The sequence below is a fragment of the Phoenix dactylifera genome, unplaced genomic scaffold (assembly GCF_009389715.1).
Source record: "Phoenix dactylifera cultivar Barhee BC4 unplaced genomic scaffold, palm_55x_up_171113_PBpolish2nd_filt_p 000064F, whole genome shotgun sequence".
Taxonomy (NCBI): domain Eukaryota; kingdom Viridiplantae; phylum Streptophyta; class Magnoliopsida; order Arecales; family Arecaceae; genus Phoenix; species Phoenix dactylifera.
In genome coordinates this window covers 1966978-1986419 of record NW_024067673.1, presented here as the reverse complement: position 1 = coordinate 1986419, position 19442 = coordinate 1966978, and the positions used below count along the sequence as shown (strand labels likewise).

The 19442-nt window shown below is 45.8% G+C and overlaps 1 protein-coding gene across 4 annotated transcripts; it reads right to left on the bottom strand.

Annotated features, from left to right (window-relative positions):
• Positions 1–3617: 3617 nt before the first annotated feature.
• LOC103724074 (glucosamine 6-phosphate N-acetyltransferase-like) lies at positions 3618–12873 on the bottom strand. Of its 4 annotated transcripts, none has more exons than XR_003383067.2 (3): positions 12237–12873; positions 9926–10024; positions 3618–4004 (listed from the first exon to the last, which is right to left on the bottom strand). XR_003383067.2 is itself a non-coding variant. In XM_008815229.4 (2 exons), the coding sequence occupies exon 1, from the start codon at positions 12769–12771 to the stop codon at positions 12274–12276; it is 498 nt and encodes a 165-aa protein (XP_008813451.1). In that variant the 5' UTR covers positions 12772–12869; the 3' UTR covers positions 3618–4004; positions 12237–12273. The 4 variants fall into 4 exon arrangements, 2 of the variants coding, with proteins under 2 accessions (XP_008813451.1, XP_008813450.1); XR_606762.4 differs by having other exon boundaries at positions 12258–12873; XM_008815229.4 differs by lacking the exon at positions 9926–10024 and having other exon boundaries at positions 12237–12869.
• Between the last annotated feature and the right edge of the window lie 6569 nt (positions 12874–19442).

Here is a 19442-nt window from a genome sequence, read left to right as displayed (position 1 = left end):
GCACAAAGGTGTTTGCTATTTTGAGTTCGTGGATGACCAAAGGAAGACATCCGTATTTCTTCCGGAATTTTAGGGTAGATAGAGGCAGAGTTTAAAGGGTGAAAGGGAGAGACATCCTTGTCATCTTGCCAAAAATAGCCGCCCACATAGGATGGATGTAATTGCAGCTAACAAAATCAGAAAAAAGAAAATTGTACGGATACAGATATATGGTTCTCTCAAATGAAGTTTGGGAAGCGGGGAGCTATATAAAATGCAATACAGTCAGCAGTATCGTTTGTTTTTCTAGTATTTACTGCTGTCTAAACTCTACACCACATTTTTCCTACTTTTGAAGTCATGAACTAGAACCAATCGTTGGTGCATCGAGTCCGCTTATTAAAACGTCCCTCGGGGCTTCTTAGCTGCTACAATGACTTCCAAAGTACCAGAAGCAAATTAGAGAATTTTGTAAACTTTTCCTAAGGTGAGGATGCTTTTGTTCCACATATCCGTACGTCTCCCTGGTTTTAATTGGGCGGGGAAAGAGGAGAGGATGGGATGGTAAGATTGGGGATAAGGGTAGCTGTATCCAACTCACGGATCACGATTCATTCGAACCTCAAGAAAGGGGCGAAGGGGAAAAAAGAGTTGGCGTCCTCTTCTTCATCCCCTTATTGGAGGAAGTGACGGCCACGTTGCGGCGTGTACCCCTTGATGTCAGTATCGATGCCTACGTGTATCGAGGCCCTTGGATGAGACAGATCCGGTGGTCCTGCCTTGTTTTCCTTGATCGGATGGCTCGAGACCGGAGTCCGTGATGCTAGAAGATGAGGAGGGGCCTCATTCCCAGAAACTGATAGGGACGCATCTTTCACTCCTTGGGCTAGTTTAGCACCCTCAAAACAAAAAGGTTGGACTCACAGATTTCATCATATCGCACCCATATTAGCCTTGTCAAAATAAATTAACTTCCCAAGATAAAGTTTTTAGATATATTACTATCAGAAGTAGCAGCTCAATGCATTTGGAGGCCTACAGTAAACTCAAAGACCAGCCTCAATGCATAAATAAGAAAATAGGTAATAAATTTTTTTTAAGATAAGAGATACGTTCCAATATAGCATTTGAGCCTCACTGCATTTATAGCTATAAAGATAGACAGCATTTGAAGCCTCTAAATACATTAAGGGCTGGGGCTCGAGTCTTAGACGACCGCCTCAGTCGTCTAAAGTTTGAGCAGGTATTGATTAATGTAATTATTAATATTTTAATATCTAATTATTATATATCAGCTGAGATATTAAAGTAAGCCGATAATTCTAAAAATTTTTGTACTGCTTCCATGTCCTGCGAGGATCAAAATTCCTCCGTACATTTTTGGCACTCGGTTTTTAAAAACTTTGGGCTAGATTTTTGTGTGGTGGGGGAGGGATTGATGGTTGCGTGCCACGTCACAAAGATACTAGAGGCCAAGAAAAGGGGGAGAAAGAAGGGCGGTGGAAGAGAGGAACTCTTCGAATGATCACCAAAAAGAAGTAACGAAAGCGTTACCTGTGATGTTTTATTTCAAAAAAGGAAAAAACAAAAGATCCGATGATCAAAATAGATCGGACGGTGGAGAGTCGAAATGGCATTCATCATCGCCCCATCTGACGCAACTGGATAAAGCTCCTGCCGTCGAGATGGTGGGCCCACCGGGTATGACACCTGTAGCAGAGGAGAAGAGGGAAAAAGTTTCACCGCCAGATCCCCATTGGATTTGGTGCCCCTGGTCCTCACGCGAGGGACCACTGGGGGAGGAGGAGCTCCACCGCACCTGTACGCAAAGCAAAACACCCAAGCCAACCACACCCCCCTTTTGGATGTTGACCTTCATTTAAGAACATTGAGTAGCCCCGGAGGAGCTTGGAGTCAATGCCTCTATCTCCTCCTCGGCAGGTTGGTTCACCTTTTCCAGTGGGGAAAGGCTCTTTGAGCTCTAATAAATAGGCAGGGGACCAGCTCCATTTAGAAAGATATAAAGGTTAGAAAGGAGAGAGAGGCCTTCCTCATCATATTTTCTGAGCTCTATTATCTTCGGCAGAGACCATGTCTTTAAGATGGAAAAGCCAATCATAATGAGATGGTGGTGATCATAACAGTTTCTTTGACCTCCTGTGACATTATATATGCATGAACCGCATTTAAGTAACTGTTGTTATCTTGATATTAACCTATCTTAATAGCCACTATATTATCACTGGATTGAAAACACCCCTGAACCATTCATTGATCAAAATAATAAATTTTAATTCAAACATCTGTGATAGTTTAAAAATTATATCTGATTGTGTGAAGAGTGATGTAATCACATAGACCGATTATATCATCCTTAATGTCCAGTGTTTCCTGTTACAGCAGTTGATAGCAGACATCATCCTCTTGTTATTCTCAAAAAATATTTCCTTGAGAGAATAAAAGGAGGAAGGAAGCCTGATTGAACTATGGAGAACGCGCGCGCGCACGCGCGCGCACACACACACACACACACACTATATATATATATATATATATATATATATATATATATATATATATATATATATATATATATATATATATATATAGCCCGGTTGCTCGAAGGTAAGCATGTTTCACACAAGCAGTTTTAACTTCTCAATACACATTTATAACTTTCTTCAAGAATAAAAATAAATAAATACAATTTATGTAGTTCTCAACCATTTTGATGAGAGATTGATTGAATACTGTCAGAACAAGAGTCTATATGATTCTAGTATTGTATAAGTCTAAATGCAGTGCACCTAAAACAATTGATAGGCCCCCACCACAATCTGGACTTAACCCCTGTCAGCCGAAACCTAGAAAGCATCCATGTACACTGACCCAAACTAGAGCCATGACACAAATATCCAATAGGCAGGTACCCACAATCCCACCAATGTAAGATATTGAACAAATGAGCTTGTGAGTTCACATTGCAAGTCAACTGAAGGAAGTTATGTGCATCACTATCATATATTTGATAGATTAGTATTTCAAGTTTTTTAAAGATTGAAGGTCAAAGTCCAAGGAAATGATTTGGGAAAGGTACAAAGAGTTAGCAGGTTCACAAATTTGAACATTGATAAGTATGTGCCCTGAAAAATCAAACCAGCCAATGGCGTGTCCTACTACCCAATCTTGATTATTTCAAGAAGAACAGACAGAAAGGAACAGTGGGTATTTCGGAAGAACGCAGTTTAATCAGAATCCTTTCTAAAACAGTATTGGTTGATGAGCGTACAGCCATCTCGACAAAATCAAAGAGCTTCCAAAATGTAGAACGGAGTCCAAGGAACTTCAAACCAACATTGAGCATTTGAAGTAAAAGCTTTTCTATAAACATTAGTTCTGAAGAAAGATCTCAAGATTGACTGTAGAATTTGCAAATAAATGAAAAGGTGAGAATTTAAGATCAGGTTGGATTTCTCTGGAAAGAAAAGAAAGGAATCTCAAAAGAGCTCTGTACATCCAGATATCATAGTTCTTTTGCATATATATATATATATATATATATATATATATATATATATATATATATATATATATATATATATATATGTATATCTAACTGCTAAAGTGAGAACTAGGAATGTCTTATAAGGCAAGAAGAAAATTAATAAGCAAGAATATAATGGGTAACAGGGTCTTCTGGTTCGAGAGTGGCACTTTCCTTCCACAACAGGCAAGAGCCATGAGTGGCCTGGGACCAGGAATACCCAGAACAGAAAGCTACACCAAGTGGTGAGCAGCCTTTATCTGATGTCCAATCCATTAATGGAAGCATATAATGATCTAATTGAAACAACACATGCAATATTTCGAAAAGCAATAGGATTCCCATCCTAAATGAGTTCTGCTGTGCATTGAATAAGCTTCACAAGTGCGCGTTGCCAACCACGATAACTCGTGGCATCCACGCCAGCATCAACTTTCACTTGTGCTAGCAAAAATTGGATATCATCCAGCAGTAGCATCAGCTGCATCAGATAAAGAGCATCGGATTCAGAAGAGTGAAGAAAGTTTGAAGAAAGTAACAAATTTTGAAGATAAATGAACGTTTGAATATAACATTATACTCTAGATTTTTTTGTTTATGATCAACTATTGTAGTTAGGACTTGAAAATAACAAAAGAAAATGAAATCTGGCAATATAATTTTTGATGTGGATGCATTGCCAGAGTCAGTTACAGTGTTCTATTCTGCAATGACTACAAGATGATGATGCTTGGGACCATGCTTGAAATTCAACTTCAAGCTCGGTAATCAGTAGGAATACTGACAAACAGGTTTTAGAAAGGGAGTCTGTGATTGATTGAAATGCTTTTGCAGGCTAACCGGTTCCAGGCACTCTGGGTATCTATTGAGACATGAGCAGTATGGAGATGCAAATAAAGTTATAAAGTTGAGGAAATTTGTTAACTTGTCCTAAATACTTTAAATTAGTATATTTTTTGCTTTCAAGGCTAGCTCAGAAAATGAGGTGCAAGCCAGCAGTCACAACTCTGGTAGACAGAACTAGCCAATCATGTATTTTGACATGTGCAAGAGAGTGAAATATATTATAAAAAACTATAAGGATTGCCCAAGCAAATTGCACGAGAGACAAAAACTAAGAGCCACAAGGACAACTACCGAGTCGGTTACAGTGACTCTCAACTAAAGGACAGGACTCAAAAGAACCAGGTGAATTCTTGCCAAAACCCAACTGGAAGACCACTAATATTAACCCCAGCCTAAAGATGGCAGTACAACATTCTCTTCCCCTCTTTCCCCTGCTTGCATCCATTTGGGCATTGCAATGGAACAGTTCGATAGTTTTGTGCAGATTGATGACTTGCACCTAAAATTCTTTGGTTCTTTTTTAAGTACTGAATACTTAACACTCCTTGAGGAAATCATTTTACCATAAATATCCACAAGATTGTTGAATGTCTGATTGTCCAGCTTCTGCCAGTTCGATATGTCTTTGATTTCGCATGTGTTATTTTTGTATAAAGGACCATACACAACTTGTTTTGAAAGATTTTTCCCCCTTTTTGCTCCTTGTAAAATATTTATTCGCCAGCCAGTAGCCTTTTCCTGTTTCATGAAAAATGAGAAACCGTCAGTCTACTGTTCTCCACATTTTTTCAGGTACCCTGAAGCAGTTCCAAGTCTTTCTCTTACATGGCCAACTTGCACCATCATCAAAATATTACTATGCAGCACCTTTAACACCACAAGCCCTATGCTCTGTTTTGTCCTCACTTCCTAAATCCTTCTACCTCACCTCAAACTTTGTCATCTTTAAGACTATATTAGGGCACTATAACGAATCTTTTTCTAGTAGCCAACCACCATTGCATCTGTATCATCCAATCTGTATGCAATCAGAGACAAAGCATGGGAAACATATATACAATTATTTATCACTCTCAAGTACATATTCTTACCTTTTCATCCTCGAACTAATTGCAGTTTTTAATACTTGAACATCAATCAGTATCTGTTCATGCATTTATGGAAATGATGTAAGCAACTTATCCTTAGGTTTAGCACCTAAAGCTTGCCTATCACCATTCACTCCATCAGTTGTCCTCCAAAGAAAACAATAATCAACAGAATTTTGCCAAGTACAGTGCAGAGGTCCATGTTTCATATCCTCAGCTAATCCCAGACCTCACCAGATGGAGGCCATCTTTCCTTGAAACATACTTTAATCCAAAGGTGCGTAGCCTTCCTCCACTTTATTTCCTCCCATAATTATGATTTTTATTTTCAGTATTTCCCTGTGACCCCTTTGCATTCTTGATCTACGAAAAAAGATACAAATGCAAATCTCATCGATTAGGCTATCCTTCACAAAAACTCTTATCGCATCATCACCACCTTGCACTCGAATATATTAATTATGGCTAAACAGGCCAAATTGATCTGATCTAGCTTCAACTTTCAATGGAAAATTCAGTATCCAAGCAGGAAGATATCAACCTTATAAATCAGAAATTCAACATCAGTTTCAAACTATCATTAGTTCTTCATCAAAAGTTCTTATTGTATCATCACCACCTTTCACTTGAATAGATTAATTATGGCATCAAACAGGCCAAATTGATCTGATTTAGTTTCAACTTTCTATGGAAAATCCAGTATCTAAGCAGGAAGATATCAACCTTGTAAATCAGAATTTTAACATCAGTTTCAAACTATCGTTAATTATCCCAATACTTACAGAAATATTTTAGTCCAAGTTAAGTTTGTCCAGAGACAAACAAAAGCAATAAATTTTGGTGTTTGATGAGTAATTTCCCTTAGACTATCTTGCCATCATCAAACTGCAAATGATTAACGATCATCTGAATCTTTCATAAACTGCAAATGTTGGTAGAGCACCTTCTCTACCAACATTAAAACAAGAAAGGTCAGTATGGATAATGATCATCTGACTCTTTTATAAACATTCAAGCAAGTAGAGCCACTATACGAATAAAAACAAGAGGGAAGGATGAATATCCTTGTCCAAGGTCCCCTGGATAACATCAAGAAATAGTGTCATTGATCAGTACAGGTAACTGAGCAGACCTGAAATTTAATAGACAGTATTTTGGATTTTCCTTATTGCAATGTCACCTGAAATATCCTAGCATCTAGCATAAGCTCTTCTAGTAACAGGTTTACACAACAACCAGAATTCTTTAACCTCTATATAAACTTAAGCATTTGACTATGGTAAGAAACCCACCAAAGAAATCAGCCAGCAAATTAGCAAGAAATGTAAAGAACCACTTGCAAAGGCTGTTAGAACTGAGAAAATATAATATTAGGGCCAGAAATGGTCATAGGTCAACCTAATTCGTCCTACGCTTTGGGTGTAGCCCCAAGTTCCTATTGGGCTTGGACTTGTAATCCGAAGCTTGAATGACTTTATGCCGGGCCAAGCAACTGTTAGCCTGGCTACAAGCCCAAGCCCAAAGCCTAAGAATTAACAAGCAGATATGCACATCAATTAATCTATTTATATCATATCACTTTTTTATTGGATTAATCCTAGCCATCCATCAACTTTGATAAACTGCTAATATTTATCCAAATCCAAACAAATCTAATGCTGAAGTGGAGGCAGGTTCCCTCCCATATCTCTCTCTCCCCCCATCTCCCCCAAGTTGAAGGTGTATTCCCATCATAATCTCATGTTACAACCTAGGACCACACCTAAAAATGCTAGTTGGAAGGTGTTTGGGTTCTTTGGCCCTGTACAAGTACCCAAGATTTACCCAGTGCATAGCCAGTTATGAGACTAAATATATGCCCGTATGGGTCCTTACATACTCCCCCCATTTAAGCTTATAACGTCCTCGCCAGGCTAAGAGTCCAAATCTATTCAAATCTAATCACAAGCACCATAATCAGCCTGTGGTCAGCTTCCATAAATCTGTGCTATAGTGTCCCCTAGTTTATATAGGCCATGGACCGGATCCGCTTTAATACTATTTATCACAACCTAAGATCTCATCCAAAAAAGATAGCCAGAAGGATTATTTAGATTCTTTGGTCCAGTATCTGCCTAGTGTATAGCCGGTGACTAAATACACACCCATATGGGTCCTCATATTTTCTCCCCTCATTCTCCACTCCTCCGTCTTCCTCATAGCCCCTTCTTACTACACTACCTCTTTACCCAAGGTCCGCCGACCTGGTACCGGGACCCGTACCGGTCGGCGCCCGATATGGTTTGGTACTGATTCGGTGTTGAAAGGATATCCTTGTTTTCTTGGGGCTTTAAGCTTAATTCTTTTAAGGGTAGATAAAACCTCCTTCTAGTTCAGGCTCATTTGTGCTTCAGACCAGACTTGGGCCCTAATTGGGATCATATCTGACACCAAGAGAAATTTTCAACCTTAGGCCTAGCCCAAAGCCCAAAAATATAGGTTAGATTTGAGCAAGGCCCAAGTTGGCCCCATCCCTTTCCAAAACTACTGATAATTTACTCCCTCAAGCAAGGTGGCCAATATTTTAATTATTTTAAATAGTAAGGTTTTGAAAATATCCAAAAAGAATAAAACAAAGTACAATGTTTTTTTGGTATTGTATTTTTCCCCTTAAATGCAGTTTTCAGCTAACATTCTTTAACATAGAGAGGAAAAGGGAAAAGGTAGACAAACAAGTTTTGAGTTTTATAATAAAAGAAATGGAAAAATGGAGCACATGCATCTCCCGAAAATAAGAAGTTTTTTTTTATTCTCAAGACTTCCCTATGGACCCTAATATAAGACTACAAAAACCTTTTAAAAGGCAAAAACCAATAAAATAAAGTCTTAAAATCAAATCACCCTGTTCTAGCTACTAGCTCTAGAGCTTATGCGGTGAGAAGAGAGGCAAACGAACAGGGCCTGCAAGTACGATAAAGCCACCATCCACCATCACTCTTCACTTCTCTCCTCTTCCCTATTGGTTCGCCCAAGAAAAAGATAGGAAAAGAAGGCCCCATGACTTATTATTGTCCATAGGATAATAAGAACTTTAGTTGCCACATCATACATTAATCTAAACCAGCCAATCTAGAGATCAGACCATCTAATCTCCATGGTGCAAGTAGAATAAGAACTCAAACTAAATTAAAAGCCTAATCAGCTTAAATTTAGAGCAAACATCAGCATTTAAGAGCTCAATAATCAGCTCAAGTTACCACATGACTAAGCTCATGCATCCAATTTGAATTTGAATTTCAATAAACTCCAGCATATCCTTACATGAGGAGGCTAGTCTTGAATCTCCTAAGAAGCATAAGCATTACTGCAAAAAGAAAAAGAAATCCCTTTGCTTCTATCACTTAAGGCAGCATAAACCCATGTTTCTAAACTTAGTTTGACTAACCACTTGATTGCTCTTACCACCAGGAATAGTCACAAAATGAATGGTAGATTACAGGATGGCTAGTTATATATCTTAAAAGAAAAATTATCCATTATCTTGGACTCTCTACAAATTGAAAAGAATGGACTAGATAATAAAACCTCGAAAAGGATCCCAAAAAACAGAATACGACTCTCAAGGCGCTGTTAACTCTCAGAGTCCCTCGCTATTTTCAGAAGTAAGATGCCAACATATGGAACTGGGGGCACTAAAGTTAACTGAATCCTCTTGTAGTCCATCAGTTTTGACTGCATACTCTTTCCTTTCTTCTCCCTCTTTGGCGGAAAGCACGGTCCAAGAGAAACTTCAACCTTCAGAGCTTTATCCGCTATCGAGACCGTTTTCTTTCCTCACTCTCCAGGTGAGATATCCTATTTTCTTCTTTTCCCATGAACTCTAATATCCGTCTCATGTGCATCGAATATGATATCACCATAAATCGAATGGGGTTGATGAGTTATAGGGAGAAAGCAATCAGAAATAATTACAAGAAAAACTCCTCCATATGGGCACCAAAGGGTTAAATCAGCTATCTCAGGATTGAACTAGATATTTTAAATGGCTTCTCAGAGGAGCTTAATAGATAGACATCAACCGAATTTTCTACTGGATCTGCCTCACAAAATGTCTAACTTACCAAAAAAAGAAAAAGAAAACAAAACAAAAGGAACTACGACCAAATTTCTTTCTAAAATAGCATTTATAAAAGCAATGAGACACTTTATAAGCTCCCCAACCCTAGATTAAAAAAGCAGACTTATAAATAGTTAACCAATAGCCTCCCTGCATATTTGGGCTCCTTCTTAAAAGGTTTTGTTTTTTTATGGGAGGATGTATATAATATTTATAGAAACCTAATGAAATACCTCTGACTATTATCACACTGATCATAAACCAAACTAATACATGTTGACTTGCATAACTAAACTTTTGACTTGTATATAAAGGAAATTTTATATAAGATTTAATTAGATATATATCCATTCCTATGCATCAAATTGATACCTTCCAACATCGGCACATCACAATGTGTTCCAGTGCTCTGTCTGGCACGATACCACTTTTTTGGCAATAAACAATAAATTCCATGAAAATTCCTTTTCCCTGCAAGTGACCACTAAATTATATAAAGGAAAATCTAAATTCAGATTCAAATTAGATTTATATCTATCTCCTAGCATCAAGATGATATCCAGTACTAGAAATAGGAAATAAACAATATTTTCACCATACACAACACTCTAAACCTTGTTCAAAAATGTTAGTTTAAGAGTACCAAAAGCTAATATAGCCCCCATTTTATAGCTTCAAGCTTTTATATTGCAAATGTGATAAAAATAAACTCCTTAAAAGTTAAATATTAGATTTTTGAAACAAAGATATGACAGGTGATGTCTTCCTTAGAAAGCACGAGTATGAGAGATGAATTTAACATTGATAAAGATTGATGAATTTCTGCAGCTTATTTCGAAACCAGGGAACAAGAAGAAATAATGAAGAGCATGAAATCGATCTTAACTATTGAACACTCGATTGATAATACACAAATTGTTCATCCACAATTGTAAGGCCAAAAATTCAACAACCAATTTAGTCATGGTGTAAAAAGACATGTGATGTATATATAAGCATTCAATTACCGGGAACAATCTTCTCATCCTCTACATGACTTGTTACAAACCTTTCCTTTTATTGATCATCAGCCTACATTGCCACATGTCAATGACAATCCCTACCAACTTATCATCTCAATCTTTCCATTCTGCATGTTGACTATGCAAAGCATTCAATGTTGTGAGTGCACTCTAAGTTTTGGGGTTGTCTGACTGTATCAAGCTTGAAGTCAATGCTTTCCTTGTGGTCAACATTTTTGCAGCAGACAAAATCAATTAATCTTTATTTAAAAAAAAATCCACATTTTGATATATTTAAACCATATAAAAAATCATCGTTTCAAGTGCAGATGATGGCAGGCCAGTACCAGAACTTGCCATTAAGCCGACACCAGGTCTCGGGCCAGCTGCTTAATATCAAGCAGTGATGGCCCAGATTGACCGGTGCCATTCAGCATGGTATATCTTGGTACGGAGCCAAAAGGATTCCCAAGTCCTTTGTCTTCCCTTTTTTTTTCTAGAGCACAGCACACCCCACTTTAGAGAAAATTGTAAAGAATGTCGATAGTGCCTCAATCTGTGACACCAAATATCTTGTGACATTCTCCACAGACTGTTTCTCTTAACTTGACAAATATAATCCCCTTTTTTGGCCACTCTGTAAATGTAGGATTCTTGTCTAAATTGATAGTTTATGTTGGATTAAAGCTACAATGTACTTTAACTAAGCAATCTCTATTGTCTTCCCCTAGCTCATCCAAGTCTACCAATAACAAAAAATTCTAACAAATCAAGGGCAAAAAGAAACCTTAAATTTAGTTGACAAACCTCTCAAACCATAATCTGCCGTATCGGTCTATACGGGCCGGTACGTACCGGTCCGGCCTGGAATCGGTACCGGATCAGTGTGAAATCCAGTACCAGTAGCTTATCGTTGGAGAACCGATATGAAATCCAGTACCAGTAGCTTATCGTTGGAGAACCGGTATGTAACCAGTACAAACTGGTATGGAACCGATATGAGACAGGTATGGAACCAGTACGGACCGGTATGAGACCGGTATATATCGGTACGGAACCAGTATGAGACCGGTACGTACCGATCCGGGCCGCCACCGGTACCGACCGGTACGGACCGGTATGAGACCGATACGTACTGGTTCGGGCCGCCACCGGTACGCCGACCGTTACCGGTACGGTGGATCTGGTCTCAAACTGTATTTACCTAATGAACCAAAACGTAAAGAAATGAGTGCTGATGCATCAACAGATCCATGGTACCGCCAACCAAGCCATGGCTTGACTCAATGGTGGGTAACATTGTTTTCTTTGGGGGAGGTCATGCGATTGAGGTGCATTATGTGTGATTTATCAATCCCAATTTGAACCAGCAGGCTTGTCTCTTAATGTATTTATCACACGGAAAAAGGAAACCACTGGTACCATCAAATGTCATGTTCTTGAGACAAATCACGGATAGATTAACTGTCTCCCTACTAAAAAATATAGATTTGGAAGTAGCCCTTGTTTTAAAAAGACCCTTCGGTTTGGCCCGTATTGAATGAAATCACACAACCATTGATACATATCGTTACGTCGTATGATCCAAAAATTTAGAATCGGAGAAACAAATCCATCAATTGGAGAAGAAAATAAACAAGAAAGAATCCAAATTTTTGCCAATCCACCAACGTACAACTTACGAGGAAATGAAAGAAGCTAACCCTAGGTTCCGCCGGATCAAAAGTAGAGCGTCATCTGGACGCTCTTCTCCGTGAAGCCGCACTTCTCGTAGAACGCCTTCCGATCCCGCTCGCAGTCGAGGATCACCTTGTAGCACCCGGCACCCTTGGCGTGCTCCACGAGGTACCGGACCACCCGCTGGCCCAGTCGGCGGCCGCGGGCGGCGGCATCGACGACGACGTCCTCGATGTGGCCGACCTTGCCGCAGCCCCTGAGGAACTTCCTCTCGATGAAGACGCTGCCGGTGGCGACGATCCGGCCGGTGCGGCGGTCCTCAACGACGCAGATGACGTGGTCGTCGCCGAGAGCGGCGAGGTCGGCGAAGCGGGCGCGGAAATCAGCGTCTGAGAGAGAGGGGCAGTGGCTGAGCTGGGCTAGGAGTTCGACAAAGCCCTTGGATTTGTCAGAGATCTCCAGCCGCCGGATAGGGAGGAGATCGTCGTCTCCTCCACCGCCCTCGGCCTCCGGGCCCTGTCTGCTCTCGCAGCTCTCCATTCTCCCTCCGCTGCTTTTGGCGTTCAGAGTAATAATAACCGCCTTCAAGGCCTTGCGAGTCCTACTTCCAGACGGATGGTGGAGCGACGCTCACGCTCTTTCTCACGGAGCGGCGGCAGCTGTTGGATTCGGTTCGAACCCGAAGCAGGATATTATTTCAAAGATCGGACCGTCAAGGGATCGGTTTCTGATCTGTCCGAGTCCAGATCGGGTCATGACCAGACCCGCTTGGAAAATTTAGATTTTATAACATCACGTTAGATGATTTTGATTTTTACTTTGCAACCATCGTCATTAAGCTTGTTAGTCTCTTTTATTGACTTGCATATTATTTATGCCAAAGTCCTCTCCAATGAAGATGGAGGCCCAAAGAGCAACAGCGAATCTATATACATAAAAGAAAAAAAGCTCGTCGGATTGGTTCCGACCAGATTCTCCGATGCCTAAGTTAGAGAATGCTTTGTAATAGCAGCAAGAAAGGAAAATGTAAGAGTCATCTAGAAAATTTGATGGGCCTACTCGGTGCCTTGGGCTATTGAATAGGCATGTTTGGATAGTTCAACCTAGATAGATCTGCTTGAGTAGCTTAATCTCGATAGCTCGACTTAAATAGCTCGGTGTAGGTAACTTGGCCTGAATAGCCCAGCTTGGATAGCTCGACTTAGTAGCTCATCAACCTGCAAGAGATTATCTCATCAATCTGTAAGAGATTAGCTCATGGACCTGCAAGAAAGAAGAGTAGAATGGTGATATTAACATATAGATGAGCTGCGAGATCTTGTCCTTTTAGGGTCTCTTGGTTCTATTCATATAAAAAAGAAGCATTGTTCTATTACCATTAGAGGAAAAAATCAAGAGATGGGCCATAACAATCCTTCCTAATGAGCCATAATCATCCTTCCTGTTACGGGGGAACTTAGCCACCATGCCCCACGTGACCGGTACGCGCGCCGAAGGGAGACTACGGCAGCCCCTTGATCCAGCAATCCGACCCCGAGTCGGACATCTTCGTCTCCGCAGCCCGACCCCGAGTCGGCAGCCCCTTGATCCAGCAATCCGACCCCGAGTCGCACATCTTCGTCTCCGCAGCCCGACCCCGAGTCGGCTGCCCCTTGATCCAGCAATCCGACCCCGAGTCGGACATCTTCGTCTCCGCAGCCCGACCCCGAGTCGGACATCTCTCGACAACGACAGGCTATTCCCCAGAGGCACGCCGCGGCCCTCTGCTCCACTACACCCAGCAACGGTCGTATCCGGCGCTGCTCCACGATCCCCTGTAACAGCCGTACAAAGCGGAGCTCCACTACGCCCTGTCATGGCCGTACCCAGCGCTGCCCCACGACGCCCTGTAACGGCCATGTCAGTGGCAGCTCCATCGTGCTACACGATGACCAACCCCCCAAAAGGACCCCCCAGCCTGGTATATATGCGGCTGGGGGGAGAAGGGGGAGGGTAAGCAAGAACTTCCAGAGCATTCTCCTACTTGCTACTATTATCTTTCCTTCTCCTCCAATCTCCTCTGACTTGATCGTCGGAGGGCCCCCACTACCCCAGTGGTGGTGCGAGGCTTGCTTGCAGGTTTCCCGGTGGAAAGTGGAGCGCAACCAACACCAACCAAGGCAACCCAAACGGAACCCCGTTCACACCGCTGTGCCAATCGTTCTCGGTTTGGACCACCAGCAACAGTTGGCGCTAGAGGAAGGGACCGAATCTCAGAGCGATCGTAATGGCACGGCGAGGTGGTCGTGGAGCTTCCAATGCCTCCGGTCGCGGGGCCTCTCGCGCCTCCGGCCGGGAGGCCGCTGCGTCTCCAACACATTCTCAGCAACACTCCACCGTTCCACCCCCCATTCAGATGGTCGAAGCCGCTCAGTTCGACCAGTTAGCCCAGCAGGTTCGCACCCTCGCGGAGGCAGTGCAGAACCTGCAGGGTGTGATGTCTCGGGCGCCGCAGCGGGCCCAGGAGCCGCTGCTCCCTGAGCGCTCACCTGTCCTCCTCAACCCGCGCTCCTTCCTCTCCCATGGGGAGGAGCGCCGGCGCGAGGAAGATTCTCGAGCACGGTCCATTCTGCCGGGACCTTCCCATCGGAGCTGCGCGGGGTACGAGAGGCGGGCCCGGGCGCGTTCCCAGACCTCCCAGTCCTCAAGGAACCCGCGCTCCAGTCGGTCCCCCTCTCGGTGCACCTTGTCTCCCACCCATCGGTCGCGCTCCCTGGACCGGCGGGTGGACGATCTCCACCGACAACTCCAGGTCCTGAAGGGCCACTCCAAAGATCCCTTCGCCGACTTGGAGATCTCCTCCCAGCCGGCGCTTGCCTCGAGGATCCTGCGGACCCCGAATCCGCCGGGGTTTAAAATGCCGGCGATTGAGCCCTATGACGGGGCGGCGGACCCGCGGGATCACGTCGAGAGTTTCAGGACCCTTATGCTCCTCCACGGAGCATCAGATCCTCTCCTCTGCAAGGCCTTCCCGGCGACCCTCCGTGGCCCGGCAAGGGCGTGGTTCGCCGGCTTGGAGGCTAACTCAATCCAGTCCTTCGACCAGTTTACTCGCCTCTTCATCACCCATTTTGCCGTCAGTAGCCGGCGGCGACTGGTCTCCGACTCCCTCTTTGATGTTCGGCAAAACGAGGGAGAAAGCTTGCGGGATTATCTTACCCGCTTCAACAAGGCTACGCTGGAAGTCCGGAACCTGAGCCAGGAAGTGGCTCTTTCAGCCCTGAAGCGTGGCTTCCGAAAGGGCAGACTCACCTTCTCCCTGGACAAACGCCTGCCGCGGAGCTTCCCGGAGCTGTTGTCCCGGGCGAACCAGTATGCGGACGCCGAGGAGGCGGCCGCCCACCGGAGCAAGGAGGCCGCCGAGATCCCTCCAAAGCTCGGGAAGAAAAGGCGAAAAGAGGCACGCCAGAGGAGGAGCCCGACGCCTCAACGTCGGCGCAGGAGCCTGTCGCCGGCGAGGAACCACGGCGCCCTACGCCCTCGTTCTCCGCCCCGACGTTTCAACTGGTACACTCCTCTCCTGACTCCCCGGGCCCAGATCCTCATGGAAATCAAGGGGCGGGAGGACCTCCCGGTCCCGAGACAGATGAAGAAGATTCCTGGGAGGAGGCCCTCTCGGGCGTACTGTGAGTACCACCGGGACCACGGCCACGACACCGAAGACTGCTTCCAGCTTCGGGACGAGATCGAGGCTCTCATCCGCCGAGGGCGTCTCGGTCGATATGTGAACGACCGACGTCCCCCCGCAGACCCGCGTCCGGCCGATCCGGCCCCTCAGGAGCCTCGGGAGCAGAATCGACCTGTCGCGGGCGTGATCCACACTATCACTGGGGGCTGCCCCCGGCCCGAGAGGAACGTAGGGGGCTCGACTGAAGCGTCAGGGGCAGCCGTCGCAAAGAGGCAGAGGGTCGGTAATGTAATCACTTTTTGTGATGAAGATGTAAAGGGGGTTCAGACCCCCCACGATGACGCCATGGTGATCTCCCTCACTATGGCAAACTATGATGTAAGGCGTGTTCTTGTGGATAGTGGAAGCTCAGCTGATATTTTGTTTTACGAGGCCTTCCAAAAGATGAGCTTGTCCAGACAATTGTTGCACAAAACATCCACCCCCCTCATAGGATTCACTGGTGACGCTATCTCGGCCGAAGGTGTCGTTGAGCTGCCTGTGACTGCGGGCGTTGCACCCGCAGAAGCCACGGTGCGGCTCGGATTCTTGGTCGTCCGTGTTTCCTCGGCCTACAACGCTATCCTCGGACGACCCGGACTGAACGCCCTTCGCGCGGTGGTCTCCACGTACCACTTGCTCATGCGGTTCCCCACGGCGGCCGGGATTGGAGAGGTCCGAGGTGACCAACCGACCGCAAGGCAATGTTTCCTAGCAACTCTCAAAGGGAAGAAGCCCGTAGAAGCCTTAAGCGTCGAGTCCCTCGACGCCAGAGACGAGGTGGCCTTGCGGCACGGGGAGCCGGCCGAGGGTGTGATCGAAGTTCCCCTCGAGGAAGGTCGCCCGGACAGGACGATCCGGGTCGGCGCCAATCTCGACCTGGGAGCTCGGGCCCGGTTGGTGGAATTCCTCCGAGCCAATGTCGATGTGTTTGCCTGGTCGGCGGCCGATGTACCTGGGATCGACCCGGAGGTCATTTCTCACGCCCTCAACGTCGACCCGACCCACCGACCGGTAAAACAGAAGAAGAGACACTGTGCCCCGGATCGGATCCGAGTGGTCGACCAGGAGGTAGACAAACTCTTGGAGGCAGGATTCATAAGGGAGGTCAGCTACCCCGAATGGCTGGCAAATGTCGTACTTGTCCGGAAGGCGAGCGGAAAGTGGAGGATGTGCGTCGACTACACCGACCTGAACAAGGCATGCCCCAAGGATAGCTTTCCGCTTCCGCGGATAGACCAACTGGTCGACGCGACTTCCGGATATCAGCTGCTGTCTTTCATGGACGCCTTCTCCGGCTACAACCAGATAATGATGGCTCCACAGGACGAGGAGAAAACTGCCTTTATAACAGACCGGGGGCTGTACTGTTACAAGGTAATGCCCTTCGGTCTGAAGAATGCTGGCGCCACTTACCAGCGCCTCGTCAACAAAGTCTTCAAAGAGCAAATCGGCCGGAACATGGAGGTGTACGTGGACGATATGCTGATGAAGAGCCGCCATGCAGACCAGCACATCGCGGATCTGGAGGAGACTTTTGCCACCTTGCGGAGGTTTCACATGAAGCTGAACCCAGCGAAGTGCGCCTTTGGCGCTTCGGCCGGGAGGTTCCTCAGTTTCATTGTCAACCAGCGGGGGATCGAAGCCAACCCGGACAAAATCAAGGCCATCCAAGATATGTCCCCTCCGACCAAAGTGAAGGAGGTTCAGGAGCTCGCTGGGAGGGTCGCCGCGCTCGGACGATTTGTGGCAAAATCGGCCGAACGCTGCCAACCTTTTTTCAAGGTGTTGAAACGCCCGAAAGACTTCCTCTGGACGGCCGAATGTCAAGCAGCATTCGACCAGCTCAAGGAATACTTGGCGTCTCCTCCCCTGCTGTCCAAGCCGCAAGAAGGGGAGATGCTCTACCTCTATCTGGCGGTCTCCCCAACCGCAGTCAGTGCGGTACTGATTCGGGAAGAGGCAAAGCTCCAGAAGCCTGTGTACTACATCAGCCGGGTCCTACGGGATGCCGAGACGCGGTATACGAAGGCTGAAAAGATCGCCTTCGCGCTGCTGACCGCGACCAGGAGGCTTCGCCCCTATTTCCAGGCCCATTCTGTCACCCTCTCGACCGATCAACCGCTGCGGCAGATCCTCAGCAATCCAGAGAATGCGGGACGGCTGGTGAAGTGGGCAATAGAACTTGGTGAGTTCGACATCCGCTACCAGCCCCGACCCGCCATCAAGGCCCAGGCGCTCGCGGATTTCCTCGCTGAGTGCACGGTGCAGGAGGCGGAACCTAGGTCGCCGGAAACACCCAGCCTCGACCTCCCGATTTGGACGCTTCACATCGATGGGTCGTCGAACCCCGAAGGTGGAGGGGCCGGGCTGGTCCTTACCAGTCCAGATGGAGTGATAGCCGAGTATGCCTTGAGGTTCGGATTTTCAGTGACCAACAACGAGGCAGAGTACGAGACCCTAGTCACGGGACTCAAACTCACCAAGGAGCTCGGCATCCGGCGCCTGAAGGTCTTCACCGACTCCCAGCTGGTGGTCGGGCAGGTCCGTGGAGAGTTCGAAGCCCGGAACCCGACCATGCAGAATTACGTCCGGAAGGTGCAAGCACTCATTCCCGACCTCGGCAGTGTCGACATCCAGCAGGTCCCAAGAAGTGAAAATGCCAGGGCCGACAGGCTGTCCCGCTTAGTGAGCGCAGATGCGCACAACTTGTCGAGGGCGATCTACCTGGAGACCCTGGATGCCCCGAGCATCGGCGAGGCTGGAGCGGTGATGGCGATTGATCCGGAGCCGTCTTGGATGGACCCGCTTGTCGCCTACCTCGCCGAAGGGATCCTCCCTGAAGACGAAGATCAAGCTCGGCGACTTGTTATGAAGTCCGCCCACTACGTACTCTATGAAGGGAGGCTGTATCGGACCTCGTTCACCGCCCTCCTCTTAAAGTGCCTCCGCCCCTCGGAAGCGACCTACGTCCTCGGCGAAGTCCACGAAGGCGTTTGCGGATCACACTTGGGGGCTAGGTCCTTGGCGCACAAGATCATGAGGCAAGGCTATTATTGGCCTACCTTGTTGGAGGACTCAAAGGATCATGTACGGAAATGCGACGCCTGCCAGCGCCACGCCAACGTCCAGAGAGTCCCTTCTGTCCCCTTGGCACCAATCACTGCACCCTGGCCCTTCGCCCAGTGGGAAATGGATATCCTCGGACCATTCCCCGTCGCTTCAGCTCAGCGGAAATTTTTGATTGTTGCAATCGACTACTTCACCAAGTGGGTGGAGGCAGAGCCGCTGGCCACTATCACGGAGGCGCAAGTCCGGAAGTTCGTGAAGAAGAACATCATTGTCCGATTTGGGGTACCTCGGGTCCTCATCTCGGATAATGGCCGACAGTTCGACAACAAGCATTTTCGTGACTTCTGCGAGGAGTTCGGGATCGAGCATCGGTTCACATCTGTGTCGCATCCCCAAACCAACGGCGAGGCCGAGGTCACAAATCGGACAATCC

Coding starts and splice junctions, on each gene's coding strand:
- LOC103724074 (XM_008815229.4), bottom strand. CDS start 12,771: ATGGAGAGCTGCGAGAGCAGACAGGGCCCGGAGGCCGAGGGCGGTGGA.